At 41.3% G+C, this 27,545-nt stretch overlaps 1 protein-coding gene across 2 annotated transcripts; it reads left to right on the top strand.

The window, feature by feature from the left end:
* The first annotated feature begins 5 nt into the window (after positions 1-5).
* On the top strand, positions 6-27,139 carry LOC119023246. 2 transcript variants are annotated; one of them, XM_037105033.1, is made up of 17 exons: positions 6-108; positions 1,535-1,589; positions 1,692-1,757; positions 1,881-3,030; positions 3,140-3,407; positions 3,567-3,836; positions 4,005-4,185; positions 15,771-16,308; positions 16,431-16,590; positions 16,756-16,872; positions 16,986-17,078; positions 17,247-17,466; positions 17,556-18,177; positions 18,324-18,477; positions 18,585-18,674; positions 18,785-18,980; positions 19,563-27,139. In XM_037105033.1, exons 3-17 carry the CDS (start codon positions 1,703-1,705, stop codon positions 26,600-26,602), a joined length of 11,154 nt encoding a protein of 3,717 aa, XP_036960928.1. In that variant the 5' UTR covers positions 6-108; positions 1,535-1,589; positions 1,692-1,702; the 3' UTR covers positions 26,603-27,139. The 2 variants fall into 2 exon arrangements, with proteins under 2 accessions (XP_036960928.1, XP_036960929.1); XM_037105034.1 differs by lacking the exon at positions 6-108 and adding an exon at positions 162-218.
* Positions 27,140-27,545: the final 406 nt, after the last annotated feature.

Here is a 27,545-nt window from a genome sequence, read left to right as displayed (position 1 = left end):
GGTCAGTAATTCTCGCGAGGTTACGTAACAGCAAGGCAGAGAAAATGGAAGGCTGTGGCTTTAAAACGAGTCCTTTATTGACTGGAAACTAAAATATTTGCATGCAAGGTATGGTTTAAGTTTTCCTCACGGTGTCGGTGTACCCGCGTACTTATTAAATTTTTGTGTCGGCACCGTTGGAGACAATTATCTGCGCTGCGTGTTACGTATATGACCAGGTAACGTTAGCATAGCAGCTAGCGTTTAGCTAAATTAGCTCCAGAGAACAATGTCGGTCGTCAAGGAAAAAGGACTCCTCTAACACAGCTCCTTTGACTGCATAATCACTGTAACGGCTATTTGTGGCGTTGCAGAGCAAATACATTTTGTTTTGGCACCTTTACACTCGACTGAAGTCAGGTAGTGAAACTAGCATGGGTTGTTCTTTCGTCTCTAGTGTCTTATAGTGTGTTAGCTAAATTTAGAGAACAGCGACACTGTAATAAGACTGCCTCCCTACATATAACTCCTGGCTCTTTGCATAACTACACCATCTGCATCAGACTGATTTCTGTCAGAAATAACGGTCTTTGGGCTTTAATACCGCAGCCAATTTACACGGGATATTGTATATAATTGGATTTAAAACGAAGAGCTTATTTAATCAAGTGTTCCCTCAGATTAGAATTGAAATACACAGTAGCTATATGTTGAACCCCGAAGTAACACCAGTGTAAACATATTGCCAGCTGTCCTTACATTTACTGTTACCTTAATGAGTTTGTTAAGCATACAGCATTGGCAAAAAATTGGACCGTCACATTATATGTTTGAGTCAAATGTGTTGATGATTATTTTAAATTTGTACAACCCAACCATTTCACCTTTCGCATCTTAATCTGTAACAAATTTTAAGGTAATGCTCCAAGTTGATTGAATCTGAGACAAGTCCTGTAGATCCTGTGGATTCAAGAAACCTTGCTGAAACTGTTTATGGTGCTGTTAATTTCTCTAAACACTAGAGTGCATACCACCGCAAAGACCCACAGTCCCCTTTAATTCAATCAAACCTAATCTCGTGTCAAACTCAACATCCCTGCATCACTTTAAATCAGACACCTCTCATAATTAGCCACTCCAGATCTAAATAAGTCTGATATTTTTTTCTTCATCAAGATCCCTGTGTTATTCCCTGAGAAGGCAATAAAAATGGCCCGCTGACAAAACAACCAACATACAAACAAATGTACACGGGTGAAAATATAAACTCTTTACAACAGTTTCAGAACTGAACATTCTGCGTTTTATTAATGTTTGATATGTTAAATTGCTGTTGTATTTGTCCGCTTAAATTTTCGGTCAGTGGCCTTAATGAACTAATAAATTATTGCATTTATACATGTAGTAGAGCTGTGACATTTTAAATGAACCTTTCATTGTGGCCAGGACTGGCATCTCCCACAGCAGATGACATTCAAAATTGAATTAAACTGTTGAGTTTGTGGCTTATTATTGTCTGATGTTCTAACATGGATGCCTTGCTATATTTACCCAGGTGCAGAAACAAGTGGAATGACAGTTAAAACATCCTGAAAACTGGGCTCTGGCAGGTACCTGTATATTTTTGCATTTAACCCATGTCCAAATTGTTGAGGGGTTAACATTCTCACAAGCTTGTGTACTAACAAATGACATTGTCTGTGTTTTGACAGCCTTGTTACCTATGGATGTCACAATGGACCCAATGGAAAATAACAGTATCACTGATGATAATTCAGGTAAAACCGATATGTAACTGTCAGCTATGAGATGCTTAAATGGACAGACGGCTGCTTTAAGAGAACACGAGAAAGATTTTGTGTTTTTGTTTGTTACTCATGTCTGTTCCTGTCTTTCTGTAGAGGAACAGCAGAACACATCAGATGGGTCGATTGCTAGGCCGTCCCTGTCTGAGGTCAAGAAATCCTGGGGCTTCAGGCGGACAACCATTGCAAGAAGGGAGTTCTTGGATGAAGTGGGAGAGTTCGCTCACAGTTCTCCACCTTTACGCAAAACCAGAGGTCGTCGTAGTATTCACACACCCCAGGCCTCTTCAGAAACCTGCGACACCCAGAAAGCTACTCACTCAACCAGGAGTGTTATAGATGACCTTGAGTGGTCTGCCCCATCCTCGCCTGTATCAGAGGAGAGCAAGCCAGCTTCAGAAGCAGGAGGGAGCCTTGACCCAAGCTTATGGCAAGATTTTGGGTCTGCCTTCCATACTGCCTTCTCCCTGCTCGGCGGCGGAGAGGGCTTGTCAATGGAAATGTCAGATTCACTTACAGTCCCTGACATTTTGGAAGACACTAAAGCCGTTGAGTCCCCCCCTCAACAGGCTGCAGATGAAACTGAGGAACCTGATAATATGGAGCCTGCTGATGACATGGAGATTTCCCAGTCTGTTTCTCCTGACAATGTGGCAGGAGGGGAAATGGATAATGTGGTGTTGATCGCTGATCAAGATGAGGACAGTGATGAAATGACTCTTATACAGATTAAGGAGCAACTGGCAAATGAAGGCAGGCAGGGAGAAATGAAAGCTAGAGGGGGGAAAGGTGGAAGAGGAAGGGCCAGAGGAAAGGGCAGAGGCAGAGGAAGAGGTAGGGGCAGAGGTAGAGGAAGGGGCAGAGGTAGGGGCAGGGTAGTAGAGCTTCAGGTAAGCATTGCAGATGATGAAGACAACGATGAGGACGTGATAATTGTTAATCCAACTGAACAGCAGCAGCAAGATGAAGATAGGGTAAATGATAAACAGGGCTTTGCTGAAACAGACATATCACCTGCTCACACTGATCTAAGTCTTAGCCCTGCTCAGCGATCAGGCTCAGACTGCATAATTCTAGACTCTGATTTAGACCCTACTGCTGATGTAATCCCTGGCCAGTATGACGATGCACCTGAGGAGGAGAAGAAAGGAGATAAGAATGTAGGAGAGCCCTCAAGCATATCAGGCCGTAAGGGTTATGACTCCAATGCTGTCTACTGCATCTGTCGACAAAAACACAATGAAAGGTACACACTCATTTTTGGTAACAAGATCTCTTGGGCCTCCGAGGTTTGAAACCCTCAGCCATCTGTTAATTTCACTTGTCGATAACTACTCTTTGTTCACTGCTTCTAGGTTCATGATCTGCTGTGACAGTTGCCAGGAGTGGTTCCATGGCAGCTGTGTTGGTATCAGTGCAACACAGGGCCGTTTAATGGAAAATAGAGGGCAAGAATACATCTGCCCCCCCTGCACTGTAAAAAAGCAGAGCCAAGTCCAAGCTGAGCCTCACCCTCAACCTCAGCCAGAACTTAGCTTTCCCGAATGTTTTACTCAAAGTCCCTCTGGTGATGAACATGAGGAGGGGCATGAGGAGGGGCATGAGCAGCAGCGAGCCCTCAAGGTTAGAATTGCATTTGGATTGCCCTTTCTTTGTTACGACCAAATATCTTTCAAACTCTGCCGTTAGGCCTGTGTTTCTGTACATTTGAATCATTAGTCATAGGTTGATTTGCATGATGGGAGTCTGGTCTTTGGGTCTAAGATAAGACGTTGGTTTCAGGAGACTGTAGTCGTGGTGGAGAAGGAAGACGAGAAAGAGGCCCCTGTGATGAGACCAGAGCCTGAATCTGAAGCAGAGATGGATGGGTCTTTTCCCCTGTGCATCGGGCCGGGGTGCTCCAAACAAGCCCTACCAGACTCTGTTTACTGTGGCACTGATTGCATCCTTCAGCACGCTGCCTTCACTATGAAGACTCTGTCCGGTCCTAAGGAGCCCAAGCCCAAAGGACGGCCGCAGAGAAAAGCTGCCACCACCAGACTCGCTACAAAGGTAAAAAAGTAATTTCAACATGAAGACAAAGAATGTGTAGATGAGATATACATTTGAAGTGTGTAGTTAAAATATTTTCGTGTTTTTTTTTTAACATTTTGAAAAAAAAATTACTATCTAAAATCTAGTCTATGAAGTAACTTTTATTTTTGATTTTTTTCATCACAGGGTCAAAAGCTGGGTAGACTGTCTAAGAGATTAGCAGGCAAAGCTGAGGAGGAAGGTGAAGAAGTGGAGCTGAAGGAAGAAGATGGAGGGCAGAAGGACTCATCATCTCCCACAGTCTGCGACCCCAGTCTCACAGAAGCTGAGGCCACTTCCATACGATCATCTAAGTTTTACACAGCGTGTATGTATCATTCGCTACTCATACACATTCAGATCATACAGCAGTTTTCACTCCATGCACAATATGCCTCTTTTGGCATTACAGAGGCTCTTTCCTTTTTGAATCATGGCGCTACGTTACACAATCATACACAATCATGCACACACTTCAACACATCTATCTTGGATGACTGATAAGTAGCAGGGGTAAGTATGCTCACTTTGATAGTTTTTGTGGATTCTAAGTGTCCAGAGTGTACTGAAATAGTCATATCTACTCAGGATTCTGGTATTCAATTATACACACTCCTTTAAACCAGTCTTTTAACTGGAAACTACATCACACATGAACTGTGTTTGGGATGGTGCTGGGTCGTCGGGGTGCTTTACCGCGCTTGGTATCACTTATCGACACTGCTCCCATCTTCATTCCTGTGGCCTTGCAAAAGCCTCTTACAAACTCAAAAGGTTCTCTTTGAAGAATATACATGTGCGCTGCAGAACGTCACAGTCACTGAGTGATGGAACACCAGATGAAGGAGCTTCAACACTTTTGTCTCTTACTGGAAACACGCTTCGCTGGCCTTTGAGAGGATGAAACCTACTTCACAGACAAGGTTTACTGTGTGCAGTGCTCATACAGCACACAGTATCTTCACATTTTCAGCTCAGAGCCAACAGGAAGAAGACATACACAACATTGCTCATAATTTTAAATATTCAACTCTATAACTCAACTCTTCATCACATTCACCAAAAAACAATTTTAATAACTTTTTAAATATCCAGTGCTCCAAAAAGTTTGATCTGTTAAACACCGATTTGTTAATGTAAACCATTTGCATACTGCATATCTGGCTACAGGACTATGCTATGTGTTGGACTGAGATTGGTAGAAACAAAGAAAAAGCTTCTTGTGCAGTAGTATCTGCGCACTCCGTTTTCTTACATCCCACATATTATACACACAACGATTTGCACACTGTATTCCGTTATAGACTACAAACTCCATCCCTGAAGGATGACTGTGTTTGTATTTATTGAACTAGAATGCACAAATCTTAGTGAAGCTGTTAAATATTTTGATGTAAATGTAAAAATAATTTTGTCAGGACAAGTCAGGCAATCAGCCACTGACTAGATACGATTGTTAAATGACCTTAACAACTTTACACCTAGAATAGTATTAATGTGTCCAAACAGTGATTTAAATTAGACAAGACAAGTTCTGAGAGTAGGTCAGCTTGCTATAGCTGCCCAACAGCTGGCACCATTCGACAGTTATAATCACAGCAACAGCACTCAGCGTGTCACGCTCAGAGGCATCAAACTGAAATTCCCCCATCAGACCTTCCTCAAATCCTCAGTACCACTCAATACATTGGTTTTGTGAAGCCTGCTGAATGTTGATGTATTGCCATAATGTTGGCAAGGCATATCACCTCTTCAATCTGATGGTTTTCTCAAAGTGGTTTGTCTTCAAATAGAGGACCCCGATGCTTTCTTCCTATAGACGGCAATCATTAGTGGTCTTTCAGGCAGGATCCGTTGTTTTGTTTTGTTTTTCGGCAATTGCCTAAAACATTTATAAGGTAAATAGAACAAATTGCTGCAGTTGGTCCATGAACTGCACCTCATCACATACAGAACAACATTTTACAACTTTCCCATTCCATGTATCAGGATCAAACAATCTTCCATGGGTTTACATCAAGTCTCTTGATGCTGCAGATTATAGTGCCTTATCCATCGTCACTAAACATTCAAAGACACATCCTTGTTGCACAGACACAGCAATGTTAGCTTGGATGGGATTCTGAATGAATAGGGACTGGGCAGGACTGGTACAGAGGAGGAGTTGACTTCTTGCCGCTGCAGAGACACAGAGGGGACTGGAGGATTCGTCAGTGCTGATGCTGGAATGAGGTTCCACCTGGAGTTCACCGAACAGTGAATGGGAGAATTGTTGTCACATTTCCATGAAGATGACTTCAAAGTGTCTGCTGGCGCACATCAGAATAATGCTCCATCCTTCTGTGCCTCTGAGAAAAGCCTCCACCCTACTGGAAATGAAGAAGGCTTACAGTTCACCACACATGCATACAAACTCTAGGGTTGAAGGATAGGCATATTTTGAGTAATGGAGTGTATAGTGCTAAAATAAGTCTACTTTGGTAAGATCAGGTCACCTGTAGTTATGCTAAAGGTGACAAAATAATGTTACTTAGCCAACGTCCTTCCCTAATGTTTTTGCTTTCACTCACACATAAGCATTTATACAGTATTTATAAACCTGTTTTTCTATATTTACAAACATGGACAGCAGAAAACATGTTTTCTGTTTTCTAATACTAATCATTTCCGTGGTTCACTTTGAGCAATGACCCAGTCAGCTTCTATCTCCCTTTTTCCCAGCCATAGTGTGAAATTTGAATATCAATTTCATCTTACACTCACAAACACACAGACAAAAGTGTACAATATAAATGCACAACCCTGATTCCCAAAAAAAGGATGCTGTGTAAAACAGAATGCAATGATTTTACTGTATCATCTTAACTTATTTTGCAAATGATTACATTCCGTTGTATTTATATTTTGCACAGCGTCCAAACTTATTTGGAATTGGAGTTGTCCACACAGCAGATATTGTCTGCTTTCTTTGTTATCGTTATTGATTATGAAGAGAAACAGATGCCAGAATGAAATAGGAAATGGGAAATGTTCAGTGAACTACAACTGTCAATATGGCAGCATACTATAAGATAAAGATTTCTGCATCACTATTATGTTTAGATTTAAACACATTCACAGCAGTAGCCACTTTTCTTAATTTTTCAGCTTAGTATTAAAAGCTAAAACATATAAAACGACCATGTTTACAAACCTTCTTGCAAATATTGTGGAAGGCTGTTAAAAGTAAGTAAATGGTAAGCTTTACTGCTGGGAGATGAATTTATAGGAACCCTGCTGCCCCACAAAAACAAGACGACAAAATAATTTTAAATACACTATTTCTTATGCTTTGTGATTTTTGTGAAGTCAATCAAAAGTCGCATTGATATGCCTTAATTAGAAAATAGCTCTGAAATCTTTATGCTGCTACACAAATACAATGTAGATGAATCCAAAAATGTTACATACAAAACACAATAGACTGTTTGATGATTAATTGACACACCTCGCTGTAAATAGTATATAAATATTTTTTTGGGAACTTGTCGCTATATAGTAAGTTGTTCAAATTAAACGATTGACTTATGTGATGTGACTTGCCACTTTAAATCATGGTGGTGGCAGAAGATAAAGACCTCACCACATAAAAACATGTATTTCTCTTCTGTAAGGCTAACTTTGAAAATAATTTATTTTATTTGGATAAACTGACCTTATAGACTTTGAGACTTTTAATATTGAGAGGGATGGTGTTTTCACAGCCATTTCAGTTGGACTAAACACCCTTAATTCCAATAAAATTTAGGATGCAGTATAAAACAGTGTGACATTTACTAATCTTTGACATGATTTACACCTTGAACTTTAGGTATTTTTTAAAATATATGCTTATAAGTTTGATGCCAGCAACACATTTCAAACAAGTTGGGACAAGGCCAACAAAATAAAAGAAACAGCTGTTAGCAGGGACGGGGCAAGGTTTACTACTTCGTCAGACACATGATTGTATAAACGGTATTGCTACATGGGCTCAGGGGACACTCAAAAACCAGGAAAAAAAAGCTGTCGTTTAACACAGTTTGTTGAAAAAGATGACTGCATTCTGTTTTTATTTACGTTTTATACAGCGTTCCATCCTTTTTGGAATCAGGGTGGTTGATCAAAATATCAGATTGTTCGGTGTTAACTTTAAGTCTCAAAATATATGCTGACGGAAAGACAGAAAGAAGCTATAATCAAAAAAATACAAACAAGAATAGGAAGACTACCACAGGTTCTCCATTGACAGTAGTTGTCCTGTAGTCCAGCAGAACCCATGGTGATCACCTGTTGCAGCCACCTCTGTTTGCCTTATGGAGACAGCCACTTGATGTGCAGCTGTGAGGTACTGCTACATTTCTTGAGAAGTCCTGACTGAGCTGCTTGCTCTTGTCAGGCAGAGGTCACGTCTCCAGCTGTGGCATTGCAAGGCATCTCACAGGTTCACAGTTGGGTTGTGGTCAGGAAATGATGCAGGCTGAAACAGCATCTGCCAACCAGCAGTCCTGAAGAACAGTGGTGTTGCAGCATGGGATGATTTGCTGCACAACTTCATTTCTGCATCACATGCATCATGGATCTCAGGAAACTAAGTGTGGCCTTTATCATAATTACATTCACAGCTTTTTGAAGATAAGTAGATATTGCTCCTGCTTGACCTCAGAGTAGTCCCTGTGATCGTCAGTGTGAATCAAAGTATCAGTGCCTCACCATATTGCTGGTCTGATCTTAAGATAATAGACACTTCCTGTGAAAAACAACCAATAGCTATACTTTACAAAAGTGTTTCTGTCATGTCAGTATATTATACAAAACATTTTTCTCACCGTTCATTACAAAGTCCATACATTTTGATGTTTAAAGTGACTTAAGCTCCTTGCCAAAACATTACCTGAACCCAAAGAAAGCAAGCTTAACCTCAGAATACATAAGCCTCCAGTTTGGTTAAAGAAGACCAGCTAAATGTGGTGAAAATTTAGGGTGGTTTTTGATCAACACGCTGGTTCACAGCTGAAATGAAATGGGTTTTCCACCATTACATGATGTTTAAATTTACTACCAGATCGTTTCAATCTTTGCTCATGAACTTCAAAGACCAGTAAGCTCACTCGTGGGTTTCTTACAACCACAGTCTTTGGAGTGAAGTGTCCGTTCAAATTGACCAGACACTTTATTGTCACTTTCCACAGTTTTGTCTATTGAATTTCCCTATTGGGAGGGACTATAGAAACTTGAACAAATACTTGGGATAAGCAAGACACTGTTGTCCAAACTTTAATACAATTGACAGGGACAGGCTTTTGAATTTTGTTCTTACTAAGTATATTAGCAGCTTCATATTAGGAATTACAAACATCCAACCTTAATATAAAGCCATATTTTATATCTCTGGCGTGTTTCTACAAAATGGAGCTTGTAAAAATATTTTGCAAAAGGAAAAGATGAAAGTGCATCACACCCCACAACAATGGACTAAGTAAATGTAAAACAGAATCCTTGAGAAAAATTAATTTTGATCTAGGTGGTTGTAAACAAATGCTTCTGTACTGTTTGGAAACTGTGCCCTCTACATGAATTAGACTGTGAGAAATTATACACATCAAGGTCAGTGAATAAGCAGCACCCGCAAACTATGTTTTGGAGTATCAGTAGGGTAAGTGAGGCAGGCAGCCAGACCATCAGAGCCTGAAGGTTTCAGTGACATACAGATTTAAATTTCGCAGCATGTTTGTAAGAATTTATCAAGTTTCTTTTAGAAAAAGAAACCTGAAAGATCTCCAAATACACAACAGAAAACCGCAAACACACAGGATCTACGACATTACCTTATTGTAGTGCTGTTGTGTTATAATAGTGTAACAAAAGTGTTGCCTAGTTTTCTTTATTCTTTGGTATTTTTGGAGGCATTCCTGTGGCTTCATTGCATGAGGTGCAACAAAGGTCCCTATCCTCACCTGAACTGTGTTGCAGTTAACGGTCTGGCCTTTAAACCCTGAGTCACAGGGTCACTGCAGTTGCCTAACATTTGTGATTATTTGTGATACACAAGAAACTGAGTGGGAAATGCTAACTGGGGGGCTCACAATACATGTTTCTTACTCCTTTCAAAAAAATCTTTTTAAAAATTATCATTTCTTTCTATTTATCTGACTCTACTTATTCATCCAGAACAGTAATTTGAACACTGCTCAATAATGCTCCACGGGGAGTGAAGTAACACAATGTATTTACATTAATGATTTCAAGAAGTATAGTGCTGAAGAAATACTTTGGCAGTTTTACATACTTTTATTTCCATGCATTCCCCAGGCAAACAACACTTCAGAACCACAGATGATGGACTTCTTTCAGTCCCATTGTCTTCCTCCTCTGCTTTTAGTTGAAATCTCATTGTTTGTAATTTGAGCCGTGTTCTGCGTCATTCGGCAAAAACATAATGAAACCCAACATGTTTGAAGTCACTGGAAAGTACAAAGTCTTCTCTTTTGACACAGTCTTCTCATCTTGGAAAATAGTCATCAAACGTCAGGCTCATTGAATAAATACATTTTAAGATCACGAATTCCTTGATTATAGAAGCCCACAATGAGCAGTTTTGGCTTTTCAAATAACAAAAAATCCTTGGTGCATGGACATGATATGATGTGTTAATGGAAAGGAAAGGGGATGAACTGAACAGAGAGCAGCTCTCACTGAGGGTTTTTATTTCCTTTTCAAACCAATCATTAGAAAGTTTCACTTCACTCTACCAAAGACACGTCACCAGCTGAGCACAATGCTGTCGTTCTTCACACAACTTCCAAAGAACTAATCCACTCATTTGATACTTTAATGGTTATGAAATCCTGTCAGGGTCCACAGGTGTAACATCTTCACCTACACAAAAGTGTCATTATGATGCATTTAATGGGATGTCATTATATGAAGTCTTTTAATATTACACTTTGAGTTATATGCTGAGCTTTTTTGCTTCATAGTGCAAAGAATATACTCTTAAGTTTTTTGTTTCTTACTGTAAATGCATTTCTTGCAAGCGTGCACAGTTCGACTTTGTTCAGCCTGAGTGCCGTGTGACCACATGGTTTAGTGTCACTGGGATTTGAAAAGCATGTGATTTCCGTTGGTTGGTTTCAGTGCTTACACTTAGTCTGGAATAGTAATGTGTTTATTTCACAGTGGGTCAGTGCACACATACTATTATGTTTAATGTTTGGTTTGGAGAAGAGAGCTAAGTGAGAGTTTAAGGTGCTGCCTCTGAATGTCAGGTTTTAGCCTAAATCTATTCTTTCATTCTCTCTTGAATCCCCATTGCTGTTTATTGCATCTTTTAAACCAACTTATTCTTTCCTGTCACATGCACTCAAAGCTTTAATGTCCTTGGTAGGTTTCCAATGACTTGCAAGTTCAATACATACATTTAATTGTGAAACACGAGCACCCTCTACTGGTCAAATGAATATTTTGCAACACCAGGGAAAACAGGTACACTACCTCAACAACTTTGCTGACGCTTCCAGTATTTCCTATTTTATGAGAGATTATGCCTTTTCCGTATTTATAATGTACAACTTTCTAACTGCGATGCGATAGTACATATTATTATTATTAGGTATATCAAATATTTTCTCCTGCATTTTCATTTCCACAGTGAATTTAACACAGTTATATAATTATATATAGCCAGAACAATAATTTTGCATCAAGTATTTGCCATATTTTCTGAACTTAAATGTGCTTGTAGAAAACAGAGAACATCTCACTCAGTATTTCACCTCCAGTCATATATGGCATGGATATATACGGCACATTTTCCCTTGTATGTGACTAATTCTTGAACTGAATGTATACCCTGAAGCATGATGGGTGGCATTTTAGTGTGCTAGAGATCAATCTCCATGTAGTTTTTAGGTCATCCTTATAATCAGTTGTCTCTGAGGTAAAACCATGGGTCAAGATGCATTTTAGGACTCACAGTGGTATAATAAGAATAATCATAGCATGGTCTTCAAGAGAAATTTGGAGACTTGACTCCCATCTTGTTGGTCTGTCCTTAGGTGAGCCCTCTAGTTATGATATTTCATATGTTCCACATGTAAACCCTTCCAGCAGGTGGAAGAGAAATTTGGAGACTTGACTCCCATCTTGTTGGTCTGTCCTTAGGTGAGCCCTCTAGTTATGATATTTCATATGTTCCACATGTAAACCCTTCCAGCAGGTGGACAAAGATGAAGGAATCAACACAAAAGGGAAAATATTCAAGTATTTAAAGGATTTACCATAATTTAAACAAAAAAGAAAAAAGTCTCAAAGGAAGAGCTTGATATTTTGGGAAATTCACTGATTTTCCTTTTTGGTTAGATAAAAAGATTGATGCCACTCTCATGTCTGTTTATTGAATACAAAACCTGTAGCCAGCAGCTAGTTAGTGTATCAGGAAGTCACTGCTCTCAGACATGAAAAAGTTCTGTACATCATCCAGCCTCATTTTTGCCCTCCGTGTGTTTCAAATTCTTTACATCTTACTCTTGGTAACAAAGCACAAAAAAGTGATTTTCCCAAAATGTTGAACTATAACAGTTCATTTAAACAAACTGACAGATCAAGAGTTCAAGCTCAGGAGTAGCAGACCTGGGAGGGTGATGTGTCCTCCGATTTTCATCCTAAATACATCAGGTTAAAATCACATGGTGGTCTTACATGAATGTCTCACATAAAAATCTACAGACTTTTGACCATTGGTGTGACAAGTTTTAGAAACGGTTAAGAGTTTTACGCCCTCCTAATGGAACTTGGATGTCTAGGATGCAATGTCAGTCTGTTGGCTGTTCTACGACTTTTGTCCAGACTGAAATATCTCCACAACTATTTAATGAACAATCAGAAAAATTTGTACAGACGCCTGCTATACTCAGGTGTTGAAGTCCACTGACTTTGGTGAGCAATTTTGTTTTTTAAATGAAATTTCAAAATTTTGTTGTTTTCCTGTGACATATAGCATACACAGACTAAGTAAGACTTAAGGGTCCATCTGTATTTTTAAAGCTTTATTCTTTTTCCCAAGTAAAAATGAAGGATGACATTCTCAGCACATTTCACCTGTTGCTGTAGGTGCTATTTTAGGGAAATATAATGTGCACACACAGGCAAGTAAATGAGCACAGCTAGAATTTCACAAGGAATTTGTGTGGGTGTTATGGTACACAACAGTATGTACAATCAATAGTCATTACCATAAGATAGACGTTAAATTAAGAGAAGAAATGTTTAAATGAAGAGGATGAAATGTCCAAAATACTGACTAATACGAATATTTAATGATATAGGACTGCAGACCTGTGGAAATGAAACAGCTGTGTGTTGCTGTTCTGCATCAAATCAGATGTGGAGACTTGTTTGATACACCGTTTAGTGTCTAATAGTCTGTTTCAGTGGTGGTCCAGGGTCTTGTTGATGAGAACAGCTGCAGTCTCTTACTTTAACTACAGGGTTAAAGTATGAGAAGTGGTTACCTATAAAGGTAAAGGTAGAATGTAAGACTCAAACACATAAGTAACATAAGATGGAAATACTCAAGAAAAATGACCACAAAATTGTACGAGTAATACTATCACTTTTTCAAAACTATTTTTCACTAAATGTGCTCATCTCATGAATCAAGACATAAGTGAAATGTGTACAGTTTACACAGAGTATTTTAATAGAGAGTTATGAATTGGAAATGTATATCAGAAGTGATGGAGATTAGCAACTGAGAATGTTTTTGGCGTTTGGACGCCATCGATGTGAAGCTTAGTCATTAATCACTGGCCTATATGAAGATAAGAGATAGAACAGTATCCCCTGAAGTCTAGATGCTGATGGTGGTGGAGTAAAGCCAGCAGGTGGTAAATGGTAACTCGGTTGAATCTCCTGGAACAGTCTGGAGGAAATGGTGATGATGGCGAGTAGCGGACTGCACAGTAGTAGGTGTAATGATGTGTAAGAACTGTGTCTTAGGACTGATTGGCTCCAACACAGAACATTCCTTAGGTGTGGTGATGTCAGAATTGTGAAGAATAGATGGAAGTTTAGAGTGAGACAAAAGCAAAATTTCACCACAGAAGAATAGAAGGTGAAATATTAAAGAAATAATCTTATTGAACTTTCACTGAAACCTCATCACAAATAACACAAATCCACCTGTGAGAACTGCATGACTGTTTTTTGTTTTCTTTGACACTCTCTCACACATAACCGCACACACAAAGGCAAGCACGCGCACACACACACACACACACACACACACACACACACACACACACTTAAAATGGCAGATCTTGCAAGAATAAAGATTCTTTATTCTTTACCTTATAGATGCAGTTGTTGACACACTTGCATATTGATTCCTTCATTCCTTCCTTCATTTTTTTGTTAGGCTGCCTCTGTCAGTACCCGTAATACCCTCAGTGAGAGCAATCGGTGCGTTCTTTTTCAGGGATGCGATGACATTCACATAGGTACAGATCCAACTGGAAGCTATCTGGTACAACCACACTCAGAGCTGTTGGCCACTGAGCAGCTCCACCGGAGTAATCTGGGTTAAGGGCTTTGCTCATGGGCACCTCCACTCCGCCTTTCACTTCATAAGCTCACTTCTGTTGGCCACCCCTTCCCCTCACGCATAGTTTCCCAGACTTTACTTTGACGGGCCACCCAGGTATATTCACAGCTAACCAATTTAGCGTCCCATTTTCAAATATTTTACCATCATTTTTTATCCGTCCGAAAGAACATCAGCTGCAATACTTAGTGGTCACCTGGCATCTGGAATCGCTCCACACCTCCCGTCTATTGACATTTGGACAGCGAGTGAGAGAGATGTTGTCTGGTATTAAGTCCCAGCTGTAAAAACACTGATCAGGACAACTTGATCGCTGTATTATCAAAGGTTATGAAGCATAGAGGCTTTTCTCCTGTGCGGAGAAAATTATAGTCAGTAGTAATCAGACTGAAGTCATCAGGACTCAACATATTGATACAACTTCAGAAAGGCAAGGCAGTCGAGGAAAACCAAAGTGCTTTACTGGGGCATAGAAAAAATCTTAAGATATAAGACATCAAAGGTGCACCGTGTAATTTTGGGGAAGAGGAGAGAAAAGTCTTCACTGATATATTTTCTTGACTAAACAAACTGAAGAAACAAACTGTCTTCAAAGGACAACACAGTTTCATACAGTTTTACTGTATACATACATGCAGGATCCTTGTGAATAGCTACCTTCCTTTAAAACAATGTTTTGGGGGCATTGTGTCCCTCAAGGGTGGCTTGTTTGTGTGAAAATACATCAAATAACTATTTATGACTTTGTATAATTACCTCAATAATATTGTAATTATTAACTGCGATAAGAATAAACAGGAAAATTAAAAGAGATGACGCTTAAAGATGAACTTTCAAATTGAAGATAATTGTGCTTTTTCATTGTTCCATATAAGGACAGTGATTTTATAAGAAATCCCTGAAACTATTCACTGAGCGATCATCTGTCAGATATCTTCTGCCATTAGTTTCCTAGTGAGAAATTTGGGGGACAGAAATGGTACGTAACAAAGAGTGTCAGTTATGTCCATAATAATGTAAAAAACAAAATACAAGTATGTGTTAAGATATTAATATCATTTGAACCATCAAAACACTCTCCCTAACATGACGCATTGTATCATCAGAAAATAACACTTCTGGTTTTGGTTTCATATTTGTTATTTTAGATAGCAGATCAATAAACACCTTTGATTACTCATTCTTTTTTTCAACTTACCCCTAATTTGGTACATGTTGTGACATGTTGGTGTATGGCACACTTCATATCAGTCATATTTACAAAATACCCTGCTGTTCTTTTTTTCTAACAGCTAAAACAGACAGTAAACCGGTCGAGGCTGACATTGAGGATGTAACTCCATTAGAACAGTCTTCAGAGGACACCTCTACAGATGCAGCTCCTTCTTCCCAGCCTGTTGCTGAGCCAGCCACACCATTGAGCCACACTCAAGAAAAACCAAAGGAGCCAATTAACAGTGGTGATGTGTCTAAGCAGGAATGTGCAGAATCAAATCCCTGTATACCACCCAACCCAGCAAAATCTAGTCCGTCTCCAGCAGCACAGTCCCCATCCACCTCAACTCCCAGACATCATGAAACAGGGGCCCTAATAGTCACTAAAACCACATATGTCATACCAAAGAAGCAGTCTGTATCCCAGCCATCTTCCAGCCACGTGTCAGCCTCGGCAACTTGCCAGAGGCCTTCATCAGCCCCGACACTGCTGAACGAAACCAGAAATCTGCCGGTGCCACCTGCACCAAGTGCTCCATCCTCCAGACCCTCTCAGCCCAATAACCAGGTCAGACAGAGCATCCAGCGCTCCCTCACAAGCATCCTGTTTAAAAGGTTAGAACTGTTCTACAGATTTCACATTTTTACACACTTGGAACTTAATTGTGGCCTTTGCAGTTTGTCAGAGCAGTGTTGCAGAACAAATTTGTTGACTAACGGCCTTTTCATTTCTCAAGGGTGTGTGACTGTGAGGATTTGGAGATGACTGAGAGTGAAGTTGCAAAGTTTGTTGCAAACATTGAGATGGAGATGTTTGACATATTTCGCAACACAGACAGCAAATACATGAACAAGTACAGAACAATAATGTTCAACCTGAAAGACCCAAGAAACAAGGTTTGTTCAAAGCTGATAAAACTCATCTCTATTTTGTGATTTTTTTTTTTTTACCATGGATTTGGATACAGCTGTTTATATTGCAGAGATTTGTATAAGGTTTTCGGAGTAAGTCATAATTGTGTATGTTTTCTAGCAAACTGACAGGATGTGGGTTCTCTCTAGGGCTTTTTGTATCGTGTTGTACGTGGTGAGATCAGTCCCTTCAGACTGGTCAGGATGAGCCAGAAAGATATGCAGGCTATCAAGGCATCAGAGCCCAGTGCAAAAGACACAACCCAGGTAAAGTGCAATAGATTTTAAAATCAACAAAAAACATATAAAAGGTATTCTTTTCTTTTAAAGATATTATGTTAATATTATATTTCTGTCTTCCCTTATTTGTGTTCATTTAGGTCAAAAATGCACCCACAAGTCTGCTGCAGAAGCCTGAAGCAGTGAAAGTTGATTTGCCCAGTTTAAATCCCGCTAGACCAGATATAAGCAAGGTATGTATTTGCCTAATTTGCATTGAATTTGTGTCATATAAACATTTTATATGGTCATTATATTGTCTATTATGCTCCATAGAAACATTAATCATGAAAGGCCACGAATGTTATTTGTGTGAGTTAGGTCTTGTTTATGTGTTTGTGTTGGTTTATGCTGCTTCACAGGAACAGAAAAAGGGTCCTTCTGTTTCTGCTCCTTCTCCTGCTCCTTCCCCTGCTGCTGCTGCTCCTGCACCTGCCCCTCCCCCTGCTCGGGCTCCCAGGACTAGAACAGGCCAGCCAATCCAGAGCAAGGCTGTACCAGATATCCTCGCCTGTATGCTGAAGGATACAACATCAGAGCACAAATCTCATCTCTTTGACTTAAAATGCAAGATATGCACAGGTGAATAAAACATGTTTTACAATATTATCTAATGGCAAACCATTGTTACTTTTAGGTTTTTTTAAGTAGATTCTTATTCCTTCCCAAAGGCCAAACATTTGCTGGGGACGAGGAGGAACCCATAAAGAAAAGGCCCAAGGTTTCTGAAACAAAAGATAAATATGAACCTGCTTGGAGAAAGTCTGCAGGAGATGATTCCCCTCTGCGAGCACCACCTGACTCACCAGACATGGATTCTCCAACATCATCCCTAATGGATCCTTCATCCCGCCTTATCATTGACTCCCCAGTATTGACAATAGTAGAATCTCCTGCTTCCCCCACAATGGATTCTCCAGCCTCCCCTACTTTAGAGTCACCTACTTCCCCTGTCATGGAGTCCCCTGCATCCCCAACTCCAGAAACTTCTAAAGCTTCTACAAAAAACAGAGCATATTCGCCAGTTGTGATTCCAGCAGTCTCCACAGTTACCATCACAAGGCGTGACCCCCGCACTGCGGCAAGCAGGTTCTCTGCTTCATCTAGTGGTACCCCTGGTCCTAGTAACACATCCCATAACCATTCAGTCCCCTATGCTCCCCTGAAAGAGACCAGATCAGCCATACGTTCAGCACCAGCTTCTGCACCACCACCACCAACAAAAACAATACCTAAATCCATCTTAATGAAGCCAACTTCCTCTGCAGATCCCAGACTCTATGGCACATCAAGGTATTTCATGAACTGTTCAAATGTAAAGCACATGTAATAGAATTGAATTATTCTACTTTATTCTGTTTTCGATAGTATACAGTTAAGCAAAATCAGTGTATTGTGTGGCTATGATTGTCATTGTGTTGTTGTGGTTTGTGTGTCAGGGCCGTGATGTCTGAATCGCCAGCTGATGACGAGACTACTAATTTCTTGACTAAGCAAGACATAGTGTGGAAAGGCTTCCTTAACATGCACAGTGTCTCCAAGTTTGTCACCAAAGGATATCTGGTTTCAGGACCTACTGAAAATCTAAAAGCGGTATAGCACTAAAAAAATATAACCATTTAAATTTCACAGAGCTGTATCAAAATGATCTGTCATTGAATTGATTGAAAAGATATTAACATTTTTTTCCTTCTGTGTAGGATCTACCTGATACAATACAAATTGGAGGACGAATCATGCCTGAAACAGTGTGGGACTATGTTGCAAAACTGAAGACCTCTGTTACAAAGGCAAGCAGAAGATAGAGTACTTATTTCTGTGTCTTGCACAAAATATTGAAAATCAGTAATTTACATCTACTTTTGCATGTTTTTTTTTTTTTGTTTTTTTTGCTTATTAGGAGTTATGTGTGATCCGATTTCACCCCGCAACAGAAGAGGAAGAAGTGGCCTACGTTTCCCTATTTTCCTATTTCAGTAGCAGAGGTCGTTTTGGTGTGGTTGCCAATAGCAGCCGTTCTATCAAGGATTTATACCTTGTCCCACTCAGTGCAAAGGAATCGATCCCATCCATACTACAACCTCTTGAAGGACCAGGTATGATAATGCTTTATCTACCAATAATAGTCTTATCATTGCCTTATTGGGCTTAGATAAACATCTGTAGTAACACCCCTCTAAGGCTCAACATTAACATATATTCATACAGCAATATCTAATAAATAAATAAATCACATTTCAACTATTTTTATAACTGAAGAAACTGAACTGAAAAAAATGAACAAAAATGTTTCCCCCAGTAAAACCCTGTCACTCACTTCCATCTCTAATGATAGTAACTCACTTCGATAAAATTTCAGCATTTTTCAAATACACGTTGACTATTCAGTGAGAACTTTAAAATATGTAATTGCATAAATTATTATACTTTTTTTTAAATAAAATTGCACATTTCCCAAATGAGTTTTTACTGACAACTGGCAGAGGTGTTTACTAAGAAACAGTTTCATGTTTATGTAGTTTATGTAATTTTTATTTTGATACCATCCTGCATTTAGGTTCCAGCTCATATGGATCTGAATAAATACTTAACCTTTCTGACCAAAATTGTTAGTCAAGCATTAAGAAAAAACTGGGAGTTTGTTCTAATGATCTTTTTATCTCACTTTCATTTCACAGGGCTTGAAAAAAAACGGCCTAATCTTCTTCTGGGTCTGGCAATCGTTCAGAAGGTAAAACGTCCAGGAAGCTTATCACAGGAATTTGAAGAGAAGAGACCCAAGGTTCATATGTCCAAAGACCCTATGTGGATCCCAAAACCTCCAGTCCTCTATGGTTCTGATAAATTGGAGATGTTCCAACCCTATGATCCAGAGACTCCTGCAAACACCACTCCTCCCGGTTCACCATCTTGTCCTGGGTCACCATCAGAGTCTTCCTCTTCCGATTCAGTTACAATACCATCTCTTTTGACTTCCGTCGGAGCAAAGCCTTTTTCTACCTCAGCCACTGTTGCCTCAACTCTTACCACCTCTAACATAATCTCTGACATGAGTCCCTCAACAGAATCCAGTGGGAAGACACCACTGCAAACAATCTTAAAGAGTTTGTTTGGCACTAAGCAAACTGACTCCATGGTCCTCTCTGACGGAAGTTCCACAACAACAACAAAAACAACAACAGCAGTTAGTGGTAAGAAGCGTCCATTGTTTTCTCAAGTGTCTGGACCAATGATAGACCCAATTGTCCAGCAGTATGGACAGAAATCCAAAATCAAAGAAATAAAAGAGGAGGAAAACGACTTTGACCGACCATATGATCCAGAGGAGGAGTATGATCCAGCAATGGGATATGGAATGGTTAATACACAGAACATAGAAAAAACTAAGGCAAATGGCCCTGCAGGATCAGGCTTCGAAGATGATGATGTGGCCTATGATCCAGAGGACGAGACTATCTTTGAAGATATTCAAAGTGATGTCGTAGTAAAGTCTGCTGGTCCAACTCAAATGTCAGATCCTCCATCATGCCCAACCCCAATTTCCACCAAGATTACAATACCAGCACCCACATGCTCTCCACCACATACTTCTTCCCCAGCTGAAGTAACACAGAACCTTCCTACAGGAACTGTGGTAGTCTCTGCTGCAACACTAACTGAACAACAGCGGATGCTTGAGGAGCTCAATAAGCAAATTGAGGAGCAAAAACGGCAGTTGAAGGAGCAGGAAGAGGCATTGCGTCAACAGAGAGAGGCTGTTGGCATGTTCATGGCTCACTTTTCTGTTTCTGATTCCCTGATGTCCCCCCCACAAAAACCTGTGCCTGTCAGTCAACTGTCATCTCTGCAGAGTGGTATAATGCAGACAGAGTCAAAGCCTTCAGACATAACAGACAAGACCAGTAACCTCACAGAGAATGTGGACAGTTCAAATGTTGATTCTCAAACTGCTAAGGTTGAAGAAACAACTGATATCTCTAATTTAGAAACTACAGATACTGTTACAGAGCAAGATGAAACACAGAAGGGTGTTAAGGAAAGTGACAAGTATTCCTCTGCTGGAGAGATTGAAGATTCTGAGGTAGAATATGATCCTGAGGATGAATCACTTTTTAATGAAATTCAAGAGGATGTATTTCAAGTTGGCAGTACAAAGACTTGTGGATCATCTTTGTCTAGAACAGGGCATAGTACCAGCCACAAGAGCTCTCCTAAGACGTCTCATCACAGCAGAAAGCGAAGGCTGTCACCAAAGAGGCGGAGTCATCGTGAAAGGGACCGCCATAGGAGTCCCTCAAGAAAATCACAGCGGCGTTCTCCTTCACATTCCCAGAGACATAGAGAAAGGGATAGACACAGAAGAAGTGAAAGGGACAGATCCAGACATGGAGCTAGAGACCAGTCTGAACGGCAGAGTCGTCATCGTAAAGAGCGTGCTAATCGTCGACATTCCCATGGACATAGAAGATCCCCATCATCTCCTGGAAAAACAGATTCTACATCAATTTCACCAAAATGGCACAGACCTTCCCCTCAACTTAGTGAGAAACCACCATTGTCAGTTACTGTTAAAAATGACCCTGATGGACATGAGTTAAAATGTAACCTTGTTGAGAGACCTGATAAAGACTGTTCACCTTGTTCACATGAACTTCTTCACAATGTGAAGCTTGAGATTTCAGAACCGCCAACTTCTGAGGAGGTTCAAAAGAATTCAGTCAGTGTACATGACAAAACAGCTACAGATTTTTCTACACAGTTGGATAAACCTTCTCAACAACAAACCATGCTTAAAGACAAAGTTGAAAGCACAGTTCCTCTAAGAGAAATTGATCCACCTATACGAGATTCTCCTCAGAGCCCTGATCCAGAGCCCCAGTTTATGAAACCTAACACTATAGAAAAGCTTGACTGTGTTAAGACTGAAGAAATAAGAGATCCCGAGGCATGTACAACTGCTTCAGTGCCACTTGGTGAGGGTCCAATATCAAATGTTAGATATTTGGACTTAAAAGCCCAACATCTACAAGGTCCAGGTGTCACAGGCCAAGGTATGATAGAGGCAGGCCAACAGATACAAGGGGAAAGTCTGGGACTGAAGCATCCAGAAATACTAGGCCAACTGGGAAGACATTTCAGTCCAACCCCAGGTTTAAATATCCAGGGTTCAGGACCTGAAATAGACCCTATGACAAAGCTACCAGGATCTGGTGTGAGTGGTCCAAATATTAGGATTCCAGGACCAGATATGAAGGCACTTGGACAATGCGGACCACAGATAGATCTAAGAGAAACAGGAGATAGATTCCCAGGGCCTGAAATGAGAGGTCCAGGCACAAGCCCTAGTATTTGGGTTCCTGGACTACACATACAAGGCCTAGCCATGAGTGGTCAAGATAAATATATGATGGAACCAGGGACAGGGATGCAGAGTTCAGAGACCAATATGGGTGAAGCAGGTATTCAACATCACAATCCTGATAGAAATGATTCAGGGCCCATCATGAAAGGCTTTGGTTTGAGGAGTTCAGCGCAACATATGGAAAGCTCTAGTATGAAAGGTGTAAACCCAGAAGTAAAAGGCACAAGCTCCGATGTGAGAAGCTGTGAAGCAGTAATGAGAGGCCAGATGCTTTTACCAGATGTTCCAAACATACATATGGGAGGAACATGTCTACTGAATGAAAGTAGAGATAAAATCATGAAGGGGCCTTTTTTGGATAGACCTAGTCATGACATAAGGGACTTAGGCTTAAAGGAGCCTTTATTAGGTTTGGAGAATCCAAGTCCATCTTTCAGAGGAAGAGTTCATAAACAATCAAGTCATGATAGCTGTCCGGTTATAGAGGATAGGGGCCCTTCTAAAAGGGGCGTTCAGCCACATGGAAGAGAAGCAGACTTGAGCAGAGCGGGTGGTGGTCGAGAAAAAAGTTTAGATCCACATACCCCTGCAGGTTCAGAGGGTACACTTCTGATAGCAGATAGACTGTCCCCGGCAATGACAGATAACCGGCATGGCCCACAAATAATAATGGGTATGGTCAATAAAGGGCATTGCCAAGATATGGATGGGATGAGAGGCTCAGATGCAAGGGGTAATAGAAGTGAATCACATGCAAGGAGATCAGGCAGAGACATTTTAGAAACAGGTCCAAATTGGAGAGATGCAGACATGCAAGAAAGAACCATACAGGGTCTACGGCTAGAGAGGAGAAATGAACAAATGGGTCAAGATGTCAGAGATCCCACTCCAAACTCAACAAACTCTGATTGGGGAGGTCGAGGGCCAGGTTTTCTTGGTCCTGAGATAAGGGGGCAGGGTCCACAAATGAGGGATTCAGATTGGAGTGTCCCAGGATCAGACATACAGCATCATTGGAGAGGTCCAGACTGGGTAGAATTAAGTCCTGTCAGTGGAGGGCCTTTTTGTCAAAATGAATGGAGAGACAATCAACCCAATAGGGCCATTTCAAATGTGGAGGACCTGAGGCATGAGATAGGAGGACCAGGTGGTCTGACTTTCATGGCACCAGGACCTGAAAGGAGAGGGCCTGATATTGATGTCTCAGTGCATAACAGGAGAGGATCAGGTGGTCCAGATTTCATGGGACCCGGACTTGAGAGGACACCAGTGCCTGAGGGAAGAGGTTCAAATAATGACAATTCTGGACCTGACCTGAGAGGACCAGGGGGTCCAGAGTTTGTAGGACCAGGTTTTGAAAGACGAAGTCTACCTATGGAGGGTCCGGGGCCTAACAGGGGAGGCTCAGCAGGTCCAGATTTCAGCAGACCATGGCCTGAAAGGAGAGGTCATGATATAGGAGGTTTTGAGAATGACATGCAAGGACCTGGAGATCCAAACTTCAGTGAACCAGGGATTGATAGGAGAGCTTTATCCATGCAGGGTCCGGGACATGAAAGGAGAGGACCTTTAGGTCCTGATTTCAGAGGTCCAGGACATGAAAGGAGAGGACCACGAGGTCCAGATTTCAGGATACCAGGGCCCGAAAGCAGAGACTTGTCTATGGAGGGTCCTGGGCCTGACAGGAGGGGATCTGGAGGTCCTGATATCAGACGACAAGGGCCTGACAGGATAAGTTTTTCTGTGGAACATCCTGGGCCTGACAGAAGCAGACCTGGAGGTCCAGATTTCAGAGGGCAAGGGCCCGACAGGAGAAATGCATCTACGGAGGGTCTTGGGCCTGCCTGGAGAGGACCTGGAGGTCCTGATTTTAAAAGACCTGGACCTGACAGGAATGGACCGGGAGGTGCAGATTTTAGGGAACCGATGCCAGAAAGCAGACACCTGTCTATGGAGCACCCTGGGCCTGACAGGAGAAGTTTTCCTATGGAGCACCCTGGGCCTGACATAAGAAGACCTGGAGGTCCAGATTTTAGAGGACCAGGGTCTGATAGGAGACTCCCAGTTATGGAGGCTCCAAGAGCTGACAAAAGAGGACCAGGAGGTCCAGATTTCAGTGGACCAGGGCCTGACAGGATAGGTCTTTCTATAGTTGGTCAGGGACCTGACAGAAAAGTACTAGAACATGAAAAGAGAGGTCCAGCTTTAGAGGCTCCAAGATCTGATAGAAGAGGACCGGGAGGCCCAAATTTTAGTAGGCCAGGACATGAAAGGAGAGGTCGCACCATGGACAGTCAAGAGCCTGACAGGAGAGGACCAGGAGGTCCAGATTTTCATGGACAAATATCTGAAAGGAGAGGTCAGATCATGGATGGACCAGGATATAACAAGAGAGGACAAGGAGGTCCAGACATAGGAGAGCCTGGTTGTGATTGGAGAGGTCCCCCTTTGCAGGGTCAGGGGCCTGACAGGAGAGGATCAGGAGATCCAAACACAGGTGGACTGGGTCCTGGCAAGAGAGAACCATATGTGAGGGGTCCTAGGCCTGATTTCAAAGTACTGGGGCCTGAGCAAACTGGTCCAAATATGGAAGGGCCAGGGCCTCGCACTGGAGGACATGGAGAACCACACTTAAGAGATTTGGGGCCAGAAATTGGACATGCAAATATGGAGGGCCCAAGGCTAGACAGAAGAGGTTTAGATATCAGAGGGCAAAGACTGGAAAGACCAGAATTTAGTATTGAGGGTCTAGGGCCCAACAGGAGAGGTCCAGGAGGTCCAAACATGAGGAGACCAGGCCTTCAGCATCCAGGTCCGAATGTTGAGGGCCCAGTGCCTGACAGGAGAGGTCCGGAGAGTCCGAGTTTCAGACGACCAGGGCCAGATAGAAGACCTCCAGATATGGAGGGCCCAGAATCTCATAGAAGAGGTCCACACTGGGGGGGGTCTGACTTTGGAGGGTCCGAACCTATCCAAGAAATCCCAGATAGAGAGGGTTCAGAACCTGATAGAATAGGTCGTAACTTGTGTCCAGGGTCTATGAGGAGAACCGTGAGAGGACCAAACCCAGATATGACCACTTTCAATCAGGGAGAGAGATGGAAGGGGCCAGACTTCAGGGGCTCTTCTCCTGATAGGAGAGGAACAGACACAGAACAACAATGGTCAGATGGAAGAGGGCTCAATATGGAGGGTATAGGAAATGAAAGAGAATGTTCAGGAGATAATTGGAGAAGACATGGCAGGGGGCGAGGGCCTGTCCGGGATCACCCAGATATGGTATGCCCAGTGCCCAGTAGGGAAGGATCTGGAAATGAATGGAGAGAGCCTGAAAGAGGGGGTAAAGGGCCAAACAGATGGGGGCCTGGTCAGTTTTTTAGAGGGGAAAGAGATGTAGACAATAGAGAACAAGGCCATGATAGAGAAGGTCTAGACATAAGAGAACCAGGATCAGATTTGAGAGGGGGTCCAGATATTCGTTATGACTCAGGGCAGCATGACTTCAGGGGTAATATGAGAGGACCAAACACGGAAGGACAAGGACCTCATAGGGGAGGCCGAGGTTTTATGAATTCATGCCCTAACAGAAGAGGATTTGAGATTGAAGGTCTGGATAGAAGACGCCCCAGAGGTCCAGAATTAAGACACCAGGGTTTTCCAGGGACTGATGGGAGGTTTTCAGATTGTGAAGGGCTAGGATCTGAAAGGCAAGGTGTAGACATGGAAAGCCCTGGAACACTTAGACAAGGTTTTGATGATTTTAGGAGAGAAAGGAGAAGTTCAGACATGAGAAGGCTACGGCCTAACAAACCCGACATGAGGGGCTCAACACCTGAAAGCTTAAGACATGGGCCATTTGCTGAGGGCCCAGGGTTAGACTCAAGGGGATCTGAGCCATCATCACCTCATTTTAATAGTCTTCATCAGGTTGCAAGATTCCAAGGTCCTAGTAATCCACATTCTGCACACTACAGTGGGCCTCCAGGTCCAGCTCAAAACAGTGGAGGCCCTGGCTTTGACGGCCCACAAAATCAGCACGAAGTAAAACCCCAGAGACATAGAGGTGCCTTGCTTCCTACTCCAACAGAAGGTCTCATACGCTTCCCAAATCGTGTGATGAGCAATCCTGGTGTCTTCAGCCCAAAACAAAAACAAGTGGGTCACTCAGTGGACAGGAAATGGAGTAGAGGTAGAACAGTGAGTAGAGAAAGAGAATTGGTCAAAGGGCAAAGACAGCAGCAGGAGAAAAGTCCTGCTGGTAAAAAAAGCACATCTGTAGTTGCATGCCCAGGGGGTGGAGAAGGAATTAAAGAAGTGTGCAATGAAGCTGATAAACAAGGAGAAAGCCAACAGTGATGGGAAAAAAATAATGTCAAGCCAAGTTAGACCCATGGACCTCTTAGTACAGTAAGGCTGATCTATAAAAATGCTTAGTATCAGCACATTGGACAGAGATACAACAGCATAACACACACTGAATGTACTTTTTTTTTTTTTTTTCGAGGAAAGTGGCTGCCCGTGTTATTTCAACATGACCAACGTCATGCAAAAGATTAGACATAGCTTGATGTGTAAATGCTCAGAGATGTGAGTTTCTTTATGCTCTAGTTTTGTTTTTGTTTTGTTTTTTGCTGTATTAAAAGTAGATTTGATTATTTTTATTTGTTTATGACTAAATGCCTCTGAAGTTTAAGCGATCACTTGTAAATTTAACTACTCAATGTTTTGTACAGAAAATGTACAGTTTGTTTTTTGTTTTTTTTTAACATAGCCATGTTGTCAGTACATTAGGCTTGATCTGGCTTTTATATTCTTCTGTTGATAAAACAATGGCTTGTTTGATTGTTCTAGAATGCAAGAAGTCAATAAAAAAAGACATACCTTTTTAAATTTGTATTTAGTCTGATTTTGTCATTAATATTTGGATTCAGTGATTGATTGCGATGTGACAAGTACTGAAATCTGTAACTTTAGGAGAAAAGAGAAAATTCATAGTCAAGTAAGGTTTAGAGGTACAGTTTAAATTGAAGTGGTTAATGATGCACTGTAGTAGTTTTGTTTTTTCAAGAGAGACTGGCATCTCTTCAGACACAATGCTTGGACAGCACCAATTGATTGTTTCATGGATTATCGTAAAACAAGAATCCCCACTGGAAATAAGTTTTCAAAGTTGCTACATGGAACTCTGGTGGCCCCCTTTCGGCATGAGCATTAATGCCGAAAATGTATTTTTATTTTATTTTGAATAAATGTTTTCTTTTTGTGGGGTGTTAATTGCATGGCAATGAGGTAGTGTGTT

This window comes from Acanthopagrus latus, chromosome 7, assembly GCF_904848185.1.
Source record: "Acanthopagrus latus isolate v.2019 chromosome 7, fAcaLat1.1, whole genome shotgun sequence".
NCBI lineage: Eukaryota > Metazoa > Chordata > Actinopteri > Spariformes > Sparidae > Acanthopagrus > Acanthopagrus latus.
This window is presented reverse-complemented; position numbering and strand designations above follow the sequence as displayed.

Excerpts from the sequence above, each read along its gene's own strand:
- LOC119023246 (XM_037105033.1), top strand. The coding sequence starts at position 1,703 with ATGGATGTCACAATGGACCCAATGGAAAATAACAGTATCACTGATGAT. Across the intron at positions 3,031-3,139 it reads CGACAAAAACACAATGAAAG|GTTCATGATCTGCTGTGACA; the intron begins GTACACACTCAT and ends CACTGCTTCTAG. Across the intron at positions 4,186-15,770 it reads ATCTAAGTTTTACACAGCGT|CTAAAACAGACAGTAAACCG; the intron begins GTATGTATCATT and ends TTTTTCTAACAG.